The 18473-nt window shown below is 35.4% G+C and overlaps 2 protein-coding genes across 2 annotated transcripts; both read left to right on the top strand.

Moving 5' to 3' along the window:
- Positions 1-1885: 1885 nt before the first annotated feature.
- Positions 1886-7483, top strand: LOC142182498 (uncharacterized). Its single transcript, XM_075256749.1, has 7 exons — positions 1886-2101; positions 2766-2927; positions 3053-3145; positions 3238-3432; positions 3617-3673; positions 5935-7020; positions 7129-7483. The coding sequence occupies exons 1-6, from the start codon at positions 2066-2068 to the stop codon at positions 6004-6006; spliced, it is 615 nt and encodes a 204-aa protein (XP_075112850.1). The 5' UTR covers positions 1886-2065; the 3' UTR covers positions 6007-7020; positions 7129-7483.
- Positions 6334-17185, top strand: LOC142182615 (uncharacterized). The gene is made up of 15 exons (XM_075256815.1): positions 6334-6435; positions 6546-6599; positions 6883-7020; positions 7129-7251; positions 9795-9962; positions 10298-10390; positions 10471-10665; positions 10842-10898; positions 11008-11094; positions 11277-11330; positions 11411-11548; positions 11636-11655; positions 15556-15625; positions 16113-16181; positions 17030-17185. The coding sequence occupies exons 1-15, from the start codon at positions 6334-6336 to the stop codon at positions 17183-17185; spliced, it is 1524 nt and encodes a 507-aa protein (XP_075112916.1).
- The last annotated feature ends 1288 nt before the right edge of the window (positions 17186-18473 follow it).

Here is an 18473-nt window from a genome sequence, read left to right on the forward strand (position 1 = left end):
CTTATCATATGAAAGGATGTCCTCAAAGTATAAAAACTATTTTTCAGCTTTCTCAGTTCTGAAGGAGCCTTGTAACTTTAAGGAGGTAGTGGAAGATGAGAGATGGATCACATCAATGAAGCAAGAGATTCAAGCACTTGAAGATAATAAGACCTAGGAGGTAGTTGACTTGCAACAAGATAAAACTCCCATTGGATCCAAATGGGTGTACAAAATAAAGTACCAAGCAAATGGAGAAGTTGAAAGGTTCAAGGCAAGATTAGTGGCAAAAGGATACAATCAACAAGAAGGGCTGGATGAGACATTTTCACCAGTTGCAAATATGGTGACTGTCAGGTCTGTGATAGCTCTTGCAGCTGCAAAGGATTGGTCCTTATATCAAATGGATGTCTTTAATGTTTTTCTTCAAGGAGACTTATTTGAAGAAGTCTATATGGACTTACCACAGGGCTTTCAAAGGCAGGGGGAGCAGAAGGTGTGCAAGCTAAATAAGTTCATATATGGGCTCAAGCAAGCATCTAGGCAATGGAACTTGAAACTCACAAAGGCACTGGTGGGATCAGGTTTTACACAAAGCACTCATGATTATTCTATGTTCACTAAGAGATATGGGAAGGACATTGTCATTATCCTCATCTATGTTGATACTGGAAGCAACAAAGATCTGATTGATGAAGCTAAAGTTGTTCTGCATCAACAATTCAAACTTAAGGACCTTGGAGAATTGAAGTATTTCTTAGGGATTGAAGTGTTGATATCTAAGCATGGGATATTGCTCAATCAGAGGAAATATAGTTTAGAGCTAATCTCTGAGATGGGATTAAGTGGTGCAAAGCCAGCTCCAACACCACTTGAAATCAATCAGAAGCTCACCAGTGTGGAGTATGACAAGGTCATAGGAGTACAAGATGAAGATCCCTTGGTAGATGCAAACAAGTACCAGAAACTAATAGGAAAGTTGCTTTATCTGACAGTTACTCGACCAGATATTAGTTATGTAGTTCAAACTTTAAGTCAGTTTATGAAACTACCTAAAAGGTCACACATGGAGGCAGCCTTTAGAGTGGTGAGGTACCTGAAGGGTACACCAGGAATGGGAGTGCTATTGAATAGAGGGAATGTGGATACACTAACAGCTTTCTGTGACTTTGATTGGGCAGCATGCCCAATGACACGAAGGTCTGTTAGTGGATATGCAGTCAAACTTGGTGATTCATCGATTTCATGGAGATCTAAGAAACAACACATTGTTTCAAGAAGTAGTGCTGAAGCAGAATATCGCAGCATGGCATCAGCAGTCTCAGAAATAGTGTGGTTGTTGGGGCTCTTCTCAGAGTTGGGAGTGCAGGTTGTTAAACCTGTTACACTATTCTGTGACAATAAAGCAGCAATGCAGATAGCTGCAAATCCTATTTTTCAAGAGCGTACAAAGCACATCGAGATAGATTGCCATTTTGTTCGTGAACGTATTAAGGATGGGACCTTGGTTACACAGTATGTTTCTACAAAAGAGCAACATGTAGACCTCTTCACCAAAGGATTGACATCTGTGCAGCATAATTATTTACTTAGGAAGCTAGGAGTATTAAACATTCTACACCCTCCAGCTTGAGGGGGAGTATTGAAAGTTAGGAAAATTAGGAAATAGAAATAGGACTCAATTGTAATTATTAGGAGTAAGGGGGTCACTTATTATTTTAGCTCTTTTCTATTGGTTGTTAGTTGTATATAACTACTTCAGTTATACAGAAAATATAGTTGGAAATTCCCAAACTCTCTCTCGTCTTCTTCACGCATTTTGTGTGCTCTAATGGAGTTTCTAACAAAATCTACAAAACTGGAACAATTTTTTCACTTTGATTAAATAATCTCGTTACGGCAATGTCATTGGATTTGTTCACACTCCCCTCCACAAAAAGTAAGAGTCTTAAAACATAGAAGTATTTGGCAATCTTTAAATATCCTATGGATAATTACTATAATTTTATTTGACTTATAAATTTGAAAACACTGCAAATTCTAAGTATAAAAATCGTCAAAGTAGTAGCCTGGGCAAGAGTTGCTAATGAAATTCAACTTTAACTTAATCTTGGTGAATCAAGTAAGTGTTGGTCCTTCTTTTTTCATTTACTTTAGTTTGATATATTTGAAATTTTATGAATGTTTGATCTTCATATAAGATGCTCATTTTCCCTTTTTTTTTTTTCCTTTGCACTCTCCACTACCTATATATATCACCAAGGAGTGTAATGGTGTGATTGAGATCCCTCTATCTTAAATAGGAGAAATCAGGTCCAATTCTTTAGAATAGGGAGCGCTAGCTTTCATTGGGCCCTACATTATGCGAATCTAGACTAGTCTGGCATGTGGGTCCCAATACTACACTGAAAAGCTTAGAAGAGGGATAGGAGTGCTTGCAAAAATTGATCCATTCCAAATTTATTGCCACGATTATCTATTTGGCGAAAATTCACCTTGAAAATGCTTTTGATCACCTATAGAAGATCATACAGTTTAGAGACTAGCAAGGATTATTTTCTTATTCTTATTATTCTTCTCCCTTTTTCTTTATGAAGTTTTCCAGAGAATAAGACGACTGCAAGATACAGATCTAGATGACAATTCAATAGCTAGAAATTTGCCTATTAGTGAAGCGTGAAGAATATATTGCAAATTAGTTTATATGAATGTAATTATATTTTATTCCTATACGCATCTTCTATGACAATATTTATATTCTGAATGAAATTTTTTCTATGATGTAGAAAATGATAATGAATCTACGAATTATAGAACATTTTTTGTTGATGCTCTTTCTATGCTTGAGCTATGATGAGGTTCGAGGAATAACATTACCCAATCAAGAAGACTTAGAGTTGGAGAAGCGACTAAAACTTCTAAACAAGCCTGCAATTAAAATAATTAAGGTACGTGTCTAAAAAGCTAAAACGGTAAATGCATAACAAATATATGTCCTCTTTGTATGCATTACATTGCAAATTCTCTTTTGTACTACATAAATCATTAATATTTTAATTTTTTTTATCAATAGACAAAATATGGCGATATATATGATTGTGTGGACTTTTACAAGCAACCTGCATTTGACCATCCATTATTAAAGAATCGCAATTACTACCCTCAGGTTTGCCTCGAATATATCCTCTTGGAATCAATTGTGATTTTCAATTCTGCAAATAAATGGTAAATTATATAAAGAAATTTTGGATGAGACAGATGAAACCCTCTTCGTATATGAAAGAGAGCGATTCAACTATTTCAACAAGTAAAATGTTTCCAAGAACAGGATTACCAGATGGAGGCTGTCCTGTTGGAACTGTTCCTGTTAGAAGAACCACAAAAGAAGATCTTATTAGACATAAACTTTTGCCCCCACCAGAAGATGTCATGGTCAACAGTTCACTTACTCATGTAAGATAATGTTGTTTTAAGTTAACAAAGTTAGTTCTAATACAATTCATATTTCACTGCATATCATTATATTGCGAGTTTGACAAAAAAATATTGAAGAAATAATTTCCTATCACAAACTAATTAAGTTTAGCTTTTAGCATAACATATATTATATTGTTACCTTATAATTACCTTTGCGCAGAAGGAAAATTCCATTGATTCAAAAAAGAGAAGATATAAACCTTCGCAAGGATACAAGGTACATATCATGATTTGTCATACTTATTTAAATTTAATTTATTTTATCCTTTTTGCATTGATTTTTTGATCTCCTTTTTTGAATTTCTGGCCATGTCGCTGATATCCATGAACATCTTGTTCATGAAGAAATTTCAAATTTAAGTGATCCTACATTTATTATATACTCTCTTCAGCTTGCAATCGCTAATACTCGAGGTTATCTGTGACGACCCGGCCCGTCGTCACGTGAGTTACTGCCCCATTTCCCTTAAATTATGTTTCTCTATGTTCCAATATCAGTATTTGAGTTGATCAGGTAGGTTTGGATTGGTTTTTGATGGAAATGAGACACTTAGTCTCTTAAGGGGGAGCTTGTTTTGGAAAAGTCAACTGGAAGTTGACTATTTGGTTAGAGGGCTCGGATGTGAATTCTGATGATTCGGTTAGCTTCGAGGGATGATTTGTGACTTAGGAGTGAAATCAGTATTTAATTTGGAGGTCCGGAGTAGAATTAGGCTTGAATTGGCTAAGTTTGAATTTTGGCGAATTCCGGTTGATAGGTGAGGTTTTGATCCGAGGGTCGGAATGGAATTCCGAGAGTTGCAGCAGCTCCGTTAGGTGTTTTGGATATGCGTGCAAAGTTTCAGGTCATTCAGAGGTGTTTATTAGGTCGGGTTTTTGATCGAATATGCAATTCGGAAGTTTTTAAGAAATTTAGGCTTTGATTTGATCATAATTGAGGATTTTGAAGTTAACGTTAGCGTTTTGATGATTCGAGCAAGTTTGGATGAAGTATTAGATCTGGTCTGTGCTTTTGGTTGAGGTCCCGGGGGCTTCGAGGTGAATTCGGGTGGTTGAACGGAGGTTTTTTTGGAGTTGTTGCATGAAATTGAGATCTGGTTTCTGTTGTTTCCGCATCTGCGAAAAAGGGACCGCATAGGCGGTTCCGCAGATGCGGCTATTGGATCGCATAAGCGGCCTGAGGAGGTCCGGCTTGGACTGCTGGAGCGGAAAGGAAACCGCAGGAGCGGCAACCGCATAAGCGGTCTAGGAACGCAGAAGCGGTTCCTGGCGAGTAAATGAGACCGCATAAGCGGTCAGTTGGCCGCAGGTGCGGTGACCGCAGATGCGGTACTTGGACCACAGAAGCGGAAAACTGATGTTGGCAGAAGGGTTTAAAACATTAATTCATTCCGCGAGTTCATTCATAACTTCCTCCATTTTTTACCATCTTGGGAGCTTTTTGGTAGAGATTGAAGAGGGTTTCGACGAGAATTGATGGGAGATTCTGCACTCGAGGAGGTCGATTTGCGAGGAAAGCGCAAGGCGAGCTAGGATTTTGGCCGGTTTGAGGTGAGTAATGGTTATAAATGATATACTGAGGGTTTGAAACCCCGTATTTGCACTATGCAGTGTTATGTTGAGATGAAATACGCGCCATGTGATGAGCGTGGTGATGTCACTGCCGGGGATTCGGACTTGGTCCATCCCAATTGATGACTTACTGTACTTTTTGACTGAGACTGAGCTAATAACCGTATATTTTGGGCTAGTTGCCATGTTTGGAGCCTTGCGCCGATCTGTAGAACCCTTAGGGAGCATGTTGAGCTGATTGACCCCATTTTTATCTATTGAACACATACTCTCAGTCATGTCCTTAACTGTGAAACATGAAATAAACCGGTCTTAGTAATTTGCACTCTAAATGAGAAATACCTAGGGTTGAATACCCTGTCTTAGCTAAGTGGGCCCGAGAGGCCAAGTCTATATTGACTAAGAGGGGTCAAGGACCCATAGTGAGGGTATTTGATATATACCGGATCGGGTTGCACGCCGCAGCAGTATATACACATATATGTATTGGATCGAACTGCACGCCGCAGTAGTATATTATATATATGGATCGGACTGCACGCCGCAGTATTATAGCGCTTGGGTTGAAGGAGCCCTTTGGAGTCTGCACACACCCCTAGTGAGCGCAGTCGACTATATCTATTGGATCGGGCTGCGCACCGTAGTATTATATATTATATTGGATCGGGTTGCGCGCCACAGCAATATTAGATGTGGATCGGGCTGCGCGCCGCAGCAGTGTTAGTAAATTGTTGGACAGTTAGAGGATTTTTATCCGTTTTCCCTGCTTAACACATATTTACTGCCTTCACTGTTGATTTTAGAACCGTGTAGTGTTCTTACAGGATTTCTTATTTTCAGTTGTTATTTATTGCTATTATTCACTGAGTTGGAGTACTCACTTTACTCCCTGCACCGTGTGTGAAGATACAGGGATCCCGAAGGCTTAGCTGTGATTATTTGCTGCTGTCCAGTTCAGTACCGGAGTTATCGAGGTAGCTGCCGGTGTCCGCAGGACCCGATTTCTCCTCTTATCTATCCTTTACTTCCGCATCTAGATTTCCTTTGTATATGATATTGATCAGTTGTATCTAGAGGCTCTGACTTGCAACGTCGGATCTGTTGGGCTGTTATTACTTTTGTTGTGGTTTCCACACTATTCCTATTATTATCAAACTGAGAATTTATGCTTAAATTGGTATTTTAAGTTAATGATTGGGTTGGAAATGTTCAAATGGTCGGGCTTGCCTAACAAGGTGTTGGGCGCCATCACGACCGGGGTTTGGGTCGTGACATTATCCAAGTGACAAATTTGGAGAAGTCGCGATGGCAACTAATGTCTATAATCCTCATGTCGAAGGTCAACAAAACAGTGCATGTCGATTGAAACTAATTAAAGGAGCAAATATGATACAAGTCGGTTGGAGAGTAAGTCAATTAACCTTTTCATTGTGAATCTTCTTTTTCCTATCTACATAAATAAAGAAGTGAGCTATCTTTTCACCTACATTTAACATTATTTCCTATTTTCTTTTTAGGTTGATCCTACCTTGTATTGTAACAACGCGACTAGATTTTTCATACATTTCCAGGCAAGTCCCTCACTACAAGAAAAAAAAATCTGAAAATAGCTACGAACGTCGTCGCTAATCTGTCGCTAAAATGCTCATAGACCATAGCTACCAGAATTTTTTGATAATTCATTACTAATCCGTCGCTAAATGAGATTAGCGACGAATTTTTCAGTTTAGCTACAAAATTTGTCCGTCGCTAAAACCTGCTTTTTTAATTGTGCTGATTAGTATGATTAGATAGGGTTTTAAATAATTCATAATTCCTTTTGCTCCCTCAAGTATTTTTTTTTCATACTTTCAGGATGGTGAAAATGCTTGTTTCAACTTGTTATGTCCTGCCTTTGTACTTGTAAATCCAGGAGTAGCTATAGATGGAGCATTTGATATCGTTTCACAACGTGGAGGGAAAGTATATGAGATAGGACTTTCGATAAATTGGGTAATTTTTCTTTGTTTATTCTACCTTTAAGTAAGTAGAAGAATTAATTCAAGCATAAAAGCAATTTCGACCTTTATTTGTTAACCATTTTTTTACTATTGAAAATAGGATCAAAATGAAGGAAACTGGTGGTTATTCTATACAGAGACTAATACACCAATTTGTTTCTGGCCTCGAGAGGTGTTTGATGATTTTGACTATTTTGCTACAAGCGTTGAATGGGGCGGAGTCGTATATAGTCCACCAGGAATACCTACCACCTATGGGTTCAAGCTTTTTACCTATTAAAGACATTCATTATGACGGATATTGTAGAAATATTAAACTTTTAAGTGATAAGGGTGACTACATTGATACAAGCGACTTGCTATATTATTTAGACGCCCCTAATTTGTACAATGTAATATTTAGTGGGGATTATTTGAAAAACACAATGTTTTATGGTGGACCCGGTGCCTTGTGACCAGACATGAGTCTTTAATTAAGTCTAGCCATTCTATGGTAATTTGATTAATTGCTCAAAATAAATGCAAGAAAGTGGGTGCAATATCTTTTTATGTTAATTGTATTTTGTTTCAATTTTCAGTTGATTGAGAAAGAAAACCTTTACAATTATTTATGGAGATATTTTTTCTTTCTTTCTTCTTCTGTCTTTTTTTAATTAGGAAACCGCCAAGATCTCTAACTGTCATGCCCCAAAAAGACCAGCGCAATCGGCACCTAGTATCTTCAACGTATACCGAGTGAACCACTTAAACCTGTCTATTTATTCATGATTATTTGAGTCATTTGGTTAGAAATCTTTGTTTTAATTCAAAACATAATTAGGCCTTTGGCCAAATGACATAAGTGTGGAATGAACCTGAGAGTTCCAAAATATAAATGAGGAATTTTCAGAATTCACTATTGTTTAGTGGCTATTAACTTCTTAGAGTTACCATATATAAATTACTTTCTACAGCTACTATTTAGTTGTTACGGTAATGTATTCGCTGTATTCGCGCTGCTGTATTCATGAATACAACAGCAAAAAGCGCTTAAAAATCAGGGTAGTCCAGTTGTACGCGCATGTATTCACATGTATTCGCGCCATGTATTCATGAATACAACAACAAAAAGCGCCTAAAATCAGGGCAGCCCAATTGTAAGCGCATGTATTCACATGTATTCACACCATGTATTCATGAATACAGCAGCAAAAAGCACCTAAAATTAGGGCAGTCCAGCTGTAAGCACATGTATTCACATGTATTCGCACTGCTGTATTCATGAATATCAGGGCAGTCCAGCTGTATGCGCATGTATTCACATATAATCGCGCTATGTATTCATGAATACAGTAACGACAATCACCTTAAAAATAGGTATGTCCAGCTGTCTAAGAGATAGGAAAAACATAAATAGCGTATTTCATCCATCAATGATAGTATATACTATAAATACTTATTTTGCTATAAAATATAAAAGGTAACTATAGAAAATAATATTTTAAACTAATTTTGGTTTATAATAAGTAAATTATATCAAAAGGTAAAATTTCCAATATAAATCACATTTACATGACCAAACCTCCTCTGTGGGCCAACTCATTCATTAAGTTTTTGTGATCGACTCTTTTTGGGCCGAATCATTCATTAAGTTCCTATGGTCGACTCTTTTTGGGCGGACTCATTCATTAAGTTCTTACGGTTGACTCATATGTCTGACTCTCGGTGAGCCAACCCATTCTTATGGCTGACTCTCTGGAGTTTAAAGATTTTGTTTAGCAGGACCAAAAGTTTAAGACTACCCCTTATTGTGTCATATTTCAGCAGTTAATTCGTCTTGGATGTATTATAATTTGAAGAACATAAGAGAATTCAAACTTCAACAAATAGCTACTTTTTAGACAGCTAATTAATATTTAGTTGCCCTTTAAAGTTATTCAAACATTTACCAAAATAAATTAATTTGGACAACAAAAATGCGGATTGGAAAATTCCCAAAAGATTTACTGGAGTTTGAGCTGCAACAATTATTTCATTTGTCACTTGTCCAAGTAAAAATTTGGGGAAATGGAGACTAAGAAATCAAGACGAGCCAAAACCATTTATTTCAACTCTTGAAAAAACAAAATAAACCATTTAAGATTCATTAATTTTCGAGTATTCATCAACGAGTTTCTAAAATCTTTTCCAGAGGTGTATCAATGATCCATTAATCAATAAAGAAATAAATCTTCAAAAATGGAAATTATTTTTCCACTTTAGTTAAATAATCTCCTTATGGTAATGTCATTGCATTAGTTCACACTTTTCCCTCCACAAAAGGTAAGAAGATAAAAATATAGAAGTATTAGACACTCTTTATACTCCTACAAAACGAATTAATCTCCTCTATGGATATTATTACCAAAAATAATTGAAAACACTTTAAATCCTAATAAGTATAAAATCTTCTTGATAGTAGCTTAGGCAAGACCAGATAGAAAAATTCAACCTCAAGAGTATTGGTGAATCAAGTAATTGGTGGTCTTTTTTCTACTATTTTAATTTACTTTAATTTGATATATCTGAAATTTTATGAATGTTTGGTGCCATATTAAATGCTCTTTTTCTTTTTTTCTTACTCTTTTACACTCTTCACTACCCACGTATCGACTTTCATTCTTCTAGATGACATTTATTAGCTAGAATAAGTCATCGACTTGTAAAAATAATTAGAAATTTATTTATTTGAAATAAATCATCTTCCTATACGACACATTTCTAAGTAAACTTTCTTTTATGATGTAGAAAATGATAATGAATCGAAAGATTATTATACAACAACTTTTGTTGCTTCTCTTTCTATGCTTGAGTTATGATGGGGTTCGAGGAACAAAGTTATCCGACAAACAAGAAGATCTAGAGTTGGAGAGGCAACTAAAACGTCTCAATAAGCCTGCAATTAAAACGATTACGGTACGTGTCTCAATAGTTAAATTGCCATAATTGTTTTTTGTAACTTGTTTAGTGATTACATTTCTATTTTGTAACTTAATTTTGCCTTTCCTTTTTATTTTCGGTTTTTAAGTTCTCCTATTCTTATTCGGTGTGTGCAGTTTTGAATTTCTGATATTCTGCTACTATTAATTACCTGTCTTGGAGATAATTGTTTCGTTTCTCAAATGACCTTTTCATTAAATCTACATCCATATCATACGCCCACTTTTTTATGTATACACTGCTAATTAATTATACTCTTAGCCTCTTTGATATAATGTAAATCATTAATATTTCAATTTTTTCATTAACAGACTGAATATGGTGATATATATGATTGTGTGGACTTCTATAAGCAACCTGCCTTTGATCATCCATTATTAAAGAATCACAATTACCATCCTCAGGTTTGCCTCCAATATAATCATTTTTTTTTTCAATTTTGAAAATAAGTGATGAATAATAAAAAGAAAATTTGTATGAGCAGATGAAACCCTCTTCGTATGTGAAAGAGAGTGATTCAACTACATCGACAAGTAATGAGTTGCCAAGAATAAGATTGCCAGAGGGAGGTTGTCCTGTTGGAACTGTTCCTATCAGAAGAACAACGAAAGAAGATCTTATTAGACATAAACTTTTGCCCCCACCAGAAGATATAATGGTCGACAATCCACTTATTCATGTAAGATTATGTTATTTTCAATTGACAAAGTTGGTTCCAATACAATTCATATTTCACTATATTTTATTGCTAGTTATAACTTATAAACAAAACATGCCAAAGATCCATTTGCTATCACAGCTTTAATTGAGTTTTTTAATATAATATATCTATATTATTACCTTACTTTTGCACAGAGGGAAATCTCCATTGATTCGAAAAAAAGAAGATACAAACCTTTACAAGGGTACAAGGTAAATATCATGATTTATCATATTTATTTAAATTATGTTTAAATTATTCCTAGCTCTTCCTGAAGAATTTTCAAATTTGAGTGATCCTATATATTTTTACTTTCTTCAGCTTGCAATCATTCATACCGAAGACAATCCGAGTAACAAATTTGGAGGAGGCGCCATGACAACTAGTATCTATAATCCTCATGTGAAGGTCAACAACATAGTGCTTGTCGTTTGAAAATAGTTAAAGGACCTAATATTATACAAGTTGGTTGGAGAGTAAGTCAAATGAGCTCTTCACTGGGAATTAGTTCTTTTCCTATTTACATAATTAAACAAAGAAGTGAACTACCATTTATACATTTAACATTATTTTCTATTTGCTTTAATTAGGTTGATCCTACCTTATATGGTGACAACGCGACTAGGTTATACATACATTTCCAGGCAAGTCCCTAACTAATATAATTAGTTAGATTTTTAAAATTTTCATATAATTCCTCAAATATTTCTTTTCATACTTTCAGGATGGTAAAAATGCTTGTTTCAACTTGTTATGTCCTGCCTTTGTACTTGTAAACCGAGAAATAGTTGTAGATGGAGCACTTTATCCCGTTTCACAACGTGGAGGGAAATTATTTGAGACGAAACTTTCGATAAATTGGGTAAATTTTCTTCTTCTTTTTTTGAAATTCAAGCATAAACGATCTCGATCTTTATTCGTTAACCTTTTTTTTTTTGGTTGAAAATAGGACCTAAACAAAGGAAACTGGTGATTGTTCATCACAAACGCTAATATACCAGTTGGTTTTTGGGCTCGAGAGGTGTTTGATGACTTTGACTATTATGCAACAAGCGTTCAATGGGGCGGAGTCGTATATAGTCCACCAGGAATACGTGAACCTCCCATGGGTTCAGGATTTTTCCCCATTAGAAACACTTTATATGACGCATTTTGCAGAAATATTACACTTCTAAGTGATAAGGGTGACAATATTAATGTAGGTCAATTGCCAACATATGTAAACAACCCTAATCTATACAATGCCATAGATATTCCTAATGGTGGGGATTATTTCAAACATGTGATGGTTTATGGTGGACCTGGTGAGCATTCATGAGTCTAATCTAGTTATTCTGTTGTAATTTGATTAATTTCTCTAAATAATGCAAGAAAGTTGGTGCAATATCTTTTTAGGTTTACTATATATTAATTTGTTTTACTTTTCATTTGATTGAGAATCTCTAAGTTATCAAGGTATTACTTATATTTAGAATTTTATCCTCTATATGATAGTAATATCTAGATTTTTGAACAAGCTATGCAGATAAGCAGATGTATCTGTGTGAGAAACGTGAATTGTAACCAAACATTATATTGTAAACTTAAGGGCACATCATTTAATATAGTAATAACATGCTCTAGAGTTGATATGAGCGTTAGAGTAGGATCTATTGTTCATCAGAATTGTTTGGGTCGCAAATTAACAATGCTAATTAAACAATTCTCTCTGCTGCAAAGGCCACTTTTGTTTCAATTTGAGTTTATTGATAAACAGAGGCGGATCTAGGATTTTAAGTTGGCCGGTGCCATAATTTCCTTCAATGTATACTTTGTAATGACCAATACAAATTTTGTTAGGATGTTTAATCGATTTTTTTGAATTGATTTGGGTCAACCTAATAGATATTTTTTATTTGAAAATTTAAAAATTACATCTCAAATATAAAACAACAAACATGATTAGAATTTTAAAATAACACCACACCTTTATTATAATAACATAAGTAAAATCAATATTTTCACTGAAAAATTACATCTTTTCTTTATATTAAAAATTAATTTAATCAAGTAAGAAAACATCTTCAAAAACAGAATTACATCAATCAGAATAAGAAAATTTTAAAAAATATTTTCCATAGATAAAGTATACCCCATAGGCATAAATTAGATAAACTACATGATGTTTTATACGTCAATACCACACAAGAGGGGGAAGGGTGATTTGTGTGGTGTCCAATTTTTGCGTGCACCAGTTATAGAAAGACCAGGTTCTTTTATGTGTTCCAACCTCTACTGTTTGCAGAATAATAAATACAGAAAATAAAGAACACAGAGATTTTTACGTGGAAAACACCTGGTGAAAAAACCACGACCTACGTCCCAGTAGAATTTTCCCAAAACTCTTTACTAAATCAGTGAACCAAACAGCATTTACAAAAACTCTTTTGTAAACCTAGAATTATGTCACGAACCAGAATCCCCACCCTCAAGAGTCGTGATGGCGCCTACTCGTAAAAGTTAGGCAAGCCAAGAACATTTGCAAATATTATTCTATCTCATTTTATACATGATTAAAACCATTAAATAATTGAAGAATAAGCAATTAAAAGACGGTGATTAATAAAAGATAGCGGAAGTCTGAACTACATATGGAAATATCGTCTAAAATATCAATACAAGTCTCTACCCAGCACCTGGTGTCACAATATTTCACGGACTATCTTCGAATGCTAAATACAAAAGTCTGAAATAATATAAATAAACTCTGTCTCAGTACAAGGGAAACAGGGCAGGAAAAGGTAGAAGAGATGTCGGGCATGCGGACGCCTGCAGGACTACCTCGGGAATCTCGTGGACTGAAGGACTGCTCCCTGGCTACTGCTGCGCACTGTAAGCTGCTCCGACACCTGGATTCGTGCAAAAGAGCACAGAGTGTAGTATCAGCACAACCGACCCCATGTGCTGGTAAGTGTCTGGCCTAACCCGGCGAGATAGTGACGAGGCTAGAACCAAACTCCAGATATATATATATATATATATATATATATATATATATATATATATATATATATATATATATATATATATATATATATATATATATATATATATATATATATATATATATATATATATATACACACACACACACAAATACAAGGGAGAAACAACAGAAATAAACAATTAAAGCTGGGAGGGGAAAACATGCTTTTGGGGTAGCAGATGAAAGCAGAATCTCAGGAATATTATGGAAAATACTACAATTTAACTTCTAACACGGAATAAAGACATAAAGACAACTTTCATTTTAAGTTTCATCTTGTTGCAGGCGTTCAACCCGACCCCATTTCTCATATCTCATGGTAGGCGTACCACCCGCTCCCATTTCATAATGTCATGTGGTAGGCGTACCACCCGCTCCCATTTCATCAATCTTGTGGTAGGCGTACCACCCGCTTCCATTTCATAAACCTTGTGGTAGGCATACCACTCGCTCCCATTTCATAAATCATGTGGTAGGCGTACCACCCGCTCCCATTTCATAAATCTTGTGGTAGGCGTACCACCCGCTCCCATTTCAATCCAACACATTATTACAAAGAGAATTCCGACAAGGGAACAAGATAATATAATGATTTCCCGGCAAGGGAACAAGATAACATAATGATTTCCTAGCAAGGGAACAAAAATATCAAATCAACTATCCCGGCAAGGGAGATTCAGCTATAACCAATCCTATTCAATTTCTAATTAACACAATTAACACCAATACTCAATCATAACCAAAGTCCATGGAAATAACTAAATACTTGCTCAGTATCAAAGATCATCTATCAAAGTTCTCATAGGATCAAGTAAGAATACAACAATTTAGCAATTTAGGACTCACAGCCATGCTCGACACCAAAGTATAGATACCCGTCACCATGCCTATAGATCGTACACAACACAAAACAAGTAGAAAATATGACTCGACTCTTAATCCCTCAAGCTAAGGTTAGACCGAACACTTACCTCAAACTTTCATGACCAAATCAATCCACAACAACCGCTTTCTGTCACGACCCCAACCCGGTCGTGATGGCGCTCAGCACACTACTAGGCAAGCCCGACCTTATTACCACAATTCCCACAAACTTAGATAGATTTCAGAAGCAATAACACAATATAATAGGAGTCTGAATTTACTGAAAAGTGCGGAAATAACAAAATACATGAAATAGTACTACAAGAAATTGGATTATTAGTGGCAATATATAGCAGCGACTCTATAGGTTGCTACAACAGCTATATTATTAGCAGCAACTTTTAGATGTCGCTACAAATGGTTAATGTTTAGCAGCGACTATTTTTCTGTCCCCACTGATGTGGCTGGAATTTTCAGTTCCGCTAAAAATAAATTTTGGCTCCATATTTTTTGTGACGACTTTTGGACAATCGCTGCTAAATCTATGTTGCAGCGACTAGGTCGCTCAAATACCACATATTTTTACTTTTAAAATAATTTGTAAAAGGCAAATACCTATTCTAATTAATTAAAACATTTCAGCTGTACTGGTGGGTCGCTCTGTGGTATGAACGAAACATTCACCTCTCAGCCAAATTCTTCAAACACAACCCTAGCTTTCACCAAACAAAATTCTCAGAGAATCGGACCCTCAGCGAAAATTTCACTGCCTAGCGAATCGGCCCTCAGAGATGGAATCTGAATCCCGCTTCTAAGTATCACACGCTTCTAAGAATCCGCTGGAATCAGAGATTTCTGAGTACGCTTCCTTCAAAATTTCACTCTTCTAACCTTTTCCTTCGATTTCTTTTTCCTTTTTCTCTTAAATATCTGGCTCTATGCTTTTTGAGAACTACTGTATATGGCTTTGTTTGTTTCAGTTGGTTTGACCAAAATGTGAATCTCATTTGTCAAAATCCCTCAAATCAAAGTGTGAATCTCATTTTTCAGGTATGTTCAAATCCCAAATCTTTTTTATTTTTTTGCGGATAATTACTGCGTTTCAATCTCAATCTCAAGCAATAAGTTGGACTCAGCTATATGAATTTCATCGTCCTTTTTTAACTTTCCTAAGATTTTAGTACTTATTGAAGAAATCCTCGAAAATGTTTTTTCAGTTGATTAGAGAAGGAGATTTGGTTGAGTCAAGTTCTTGGGTGAACCACTTCTTACTCAAAATGTTATTTGGATAATTTAACCAACTCTTAGTTCTGGTCAAAACAAGAGGAAATCAGATCTGTTGCTATTTTTCTCTTTCATTCAGGAAATTTGTTTAAGCGCAGTCTAGTTATTGTTGTTGTAGTCTAGTTGTAATTCCTAAGTGGTAATTCACCTTCATGCTTCTGAGTTCTTTTGGAATGTTTCATGGTCAATACAAGATTATGCACTTTAGATAACTTTGCAATTCATTTGTATCTGCTTCACTTCTAATTTGCAGTTGATTTCTCTCTCTCTACTGTGTACTGACTCACCTAAAGATCTTCCTTTTCTGAGTTCTACTAGACAAGTAAATTTTGTCTTGTTTTCTTTGTATTAATACTGTTCTTGTTTTCTCTGTATTTATACTCAACTCGAGATTTAATGATATTTATAATGCTGTTGAGCTCAGCACTATTGTTTTACTGATGCCCAAGAGGCCAGTGTTTGGAAAAGCGCACGCTTCATCGCTTAAAGCGCGAAGCGACGCGAAGCGACAGAGTATCGCTTTTCTGTGCCTAAGGCGACGCGAACAGCTGAAGCGCACGCTTTAGAGGAAAAATCGACGAGGCGACGAGGCGAGAGAAGCGACGAATCGATCGCTTTTGTTCAAAAATCGCATCTGGGCCTATTTTTTTTTAAAAAAAGATTGGGTCTGTTTTTAATTTTATACGAAACAAACCCCTAATTGCTGCACGACATAACAGAACACAATTGCTGCGATTTTCTCTCTTCTTCATTGAAAATTAGGGTTTTGGGACAGAAAGTTTCTGCTTTCTTTTCTCTTTTTCATCGCAGCAGACCAGCACCAGTCCACAGCTCCAGTCGACCAGTATAGGTAAATTTTCTTCTCCTTTCTTCTTCTCATTTTTTTCTTCTTTCTTTCTTTCTTCTTCTCATTTCTTTCGTCACTGACTCGCTGGGCTGGAGTTTTGTCTTCTTTCTTCTTCTGAGTTTTGTTTTCTCTTTTTTACTTCTTTCTCTTTCATTATTTATAATTTATATATTTTATATTTTTCAGTTTATTTGATTTTTTAGTGTATATTTCAGTAATTAAAATTAATTATTATATATGTTATATTTTCAGTTTATGTGATTTTTTAAATGTATATTTCAGTTTATATAATTAATTATTATATATATTATATGTATTTTCAGTTTATTGATTATGTTGATTCTAGTAATTTAGTAGCTTTGATTTTGCTTGTCCTATGGTTTGTGGATGATTTGGTGGTACCCAGTGTTTTGGAGAGCGCGAAGCGCAAAAAAGCGACAAGGGCTCGCTTCGCTTTAGCGCACGCTTTATTAAAGTGAAACGCAATTCTTAAAAAAACATAATGTAAAATTATAAATAATCAAAAACTTCAATTTAAATACTTAAAAGTAGGTACTAGGTACCACCAAATCATCCACAAACCATAGGACAAGCAAAATCAAAGCTACTAAATTACTAGAATCAACATAATCAATAAACTGAAAATACATATAATATATATAATAATTAATTATATAAACTGAAATATACATTTAAAAAATCACATAAACTGAAAATATAACATATATAATAATTAATTTTAATTACTGAAATATACACTAAAAAATCAAATAAACTGAAAAATATAAAATATATAAATTATAAATAGTGAAAGAAAGAAGTAAAAAAGAGAAGACAAAACTCAGAAGAAGAAAGAAGAAGGAAGAAAGAAGACAAAACTCCAGCCCAGCGAGTCAGTGACGAAAAAAATGAGAAGAAGAAAGAAAGAAAGAAGAAAAAAATGAGAAGAAGAAAGGAGAAGAAAATTTACCTATACTGGTCGACTGGAGCTGTGGACTGGTGCTGGTCTGCTGCGATGAAAAAGAGAAAAGAAAGCAGAAACTTTCTGTCCCAAAACCCTAATTTTCAATGAAGAAGAGAGAAAATCACAGCAATTGTGTTCTGTTATGTCGCGCAGCAATTAGGGGTTTGTTTCGTATAAAATTAAAAACAGACCCAATCTTTTTTTAAAAAAAAAATAGGCCCAGATGCGATTTTTGAACAAAAGCGATCGATTCGCCGCTTCTCTCGCCTCGTCGCCTCGTCGATTTTTCCTCTAAAGCGTGCGCTTCAGCTGTTCGCGTCGCCTTAGGCACAGAAAAGCGATACTCTGTTGCTTTGCGTCGCTTCGCGCTTTAAGCGATGAAGCGTGCGCTTTTCCAAACACTGGTGGTACCTAGTACCTACTTTTAAGTATTTAAATTGAAGTTTTGATTATTTATAATTTTACATTATGTTTTTTTAAGAATTGCTTTTCACTTTAATAAAGTGTGCGCTTCGCTTTTGAAGCGAAGCGAGCCCTTGTCGCTTTTTTGCGCTTCGCGCTCTCCAAAACACTGTCCTTAAATAAATAAAAGGGGTTTGAAAGTTGACGGTCCTCCAAATGTAGTTCTCTTTTAAATTAGAATTAGAGGTGTACCGTGCTGAACAAAAATGACAATTGCACGGGCCTCATTTGATTAATCTTGTTTTGTCCTTAGAATTTGAGGTGTGCCATTTAGTAAATTCCATGGCCCTCGCAAATTGTAAACGCGTAGTTGCTTTAGCCGCGTATTTTAATAATTTACT

This window comes from Nicotiana tabacum, chromosome 7, assembly GCF_000715075.1.
Source record: "Nicotiana tabacum cultivar K326 chromosome 7, ASM71507v2, whole genome shotgun sequence".
Lineage (NCBI taxonomy): Eukaryota > Viridiplantae > Streptophyta > Magnoliopsida > Solanales > Solanaceae > Nicotiana > Nicotiana tabacum.

Bases quoted from the DNA above. Each gene is read 5' to 3' on its own strand.
- LOC142182498 (XM_075256749.1), top strand. From the start codon at position 2,066: ATGAAATTCAACTTTAACTTAATCTTGGTGAATCAA. The intron at 3,433-3,616 runs GTAAGATAATGT...ACCTTTGCGCAG, and splicing joins TCAACAGTTCACTTACTCAT to AAGGAAAATTCCATTGATTC. The intron at 3,674-5,934 runs GTACATATCATG...CCGTGTGTGAAG, and splicing joins AACCTTCGCAAGGATACAAG to ATACAGGGATCCCGAAGGCT.
- LOC142182615 (XM_075256815.1), top strand. From the start codon at position 6,334: ATGGCAACTAATGTCTATAATCCTCATGTCGAAGGTCAACAAAACAGT. The intron at 11,331-11,410 runs GCAAGTCCCTAA...TCATACTTTCAG, and splicing joins GGTTATACATACATTTCCAG to GATGGTAAAAATGCTTGTTT. The intron at 15,626-16,112 runs GTATGTTCAAAT...TCTAATTTGCAG, and splicing joins GTGTGAATCTCATTTTTCAG to TTGATTTCTCTCTCTCTACT.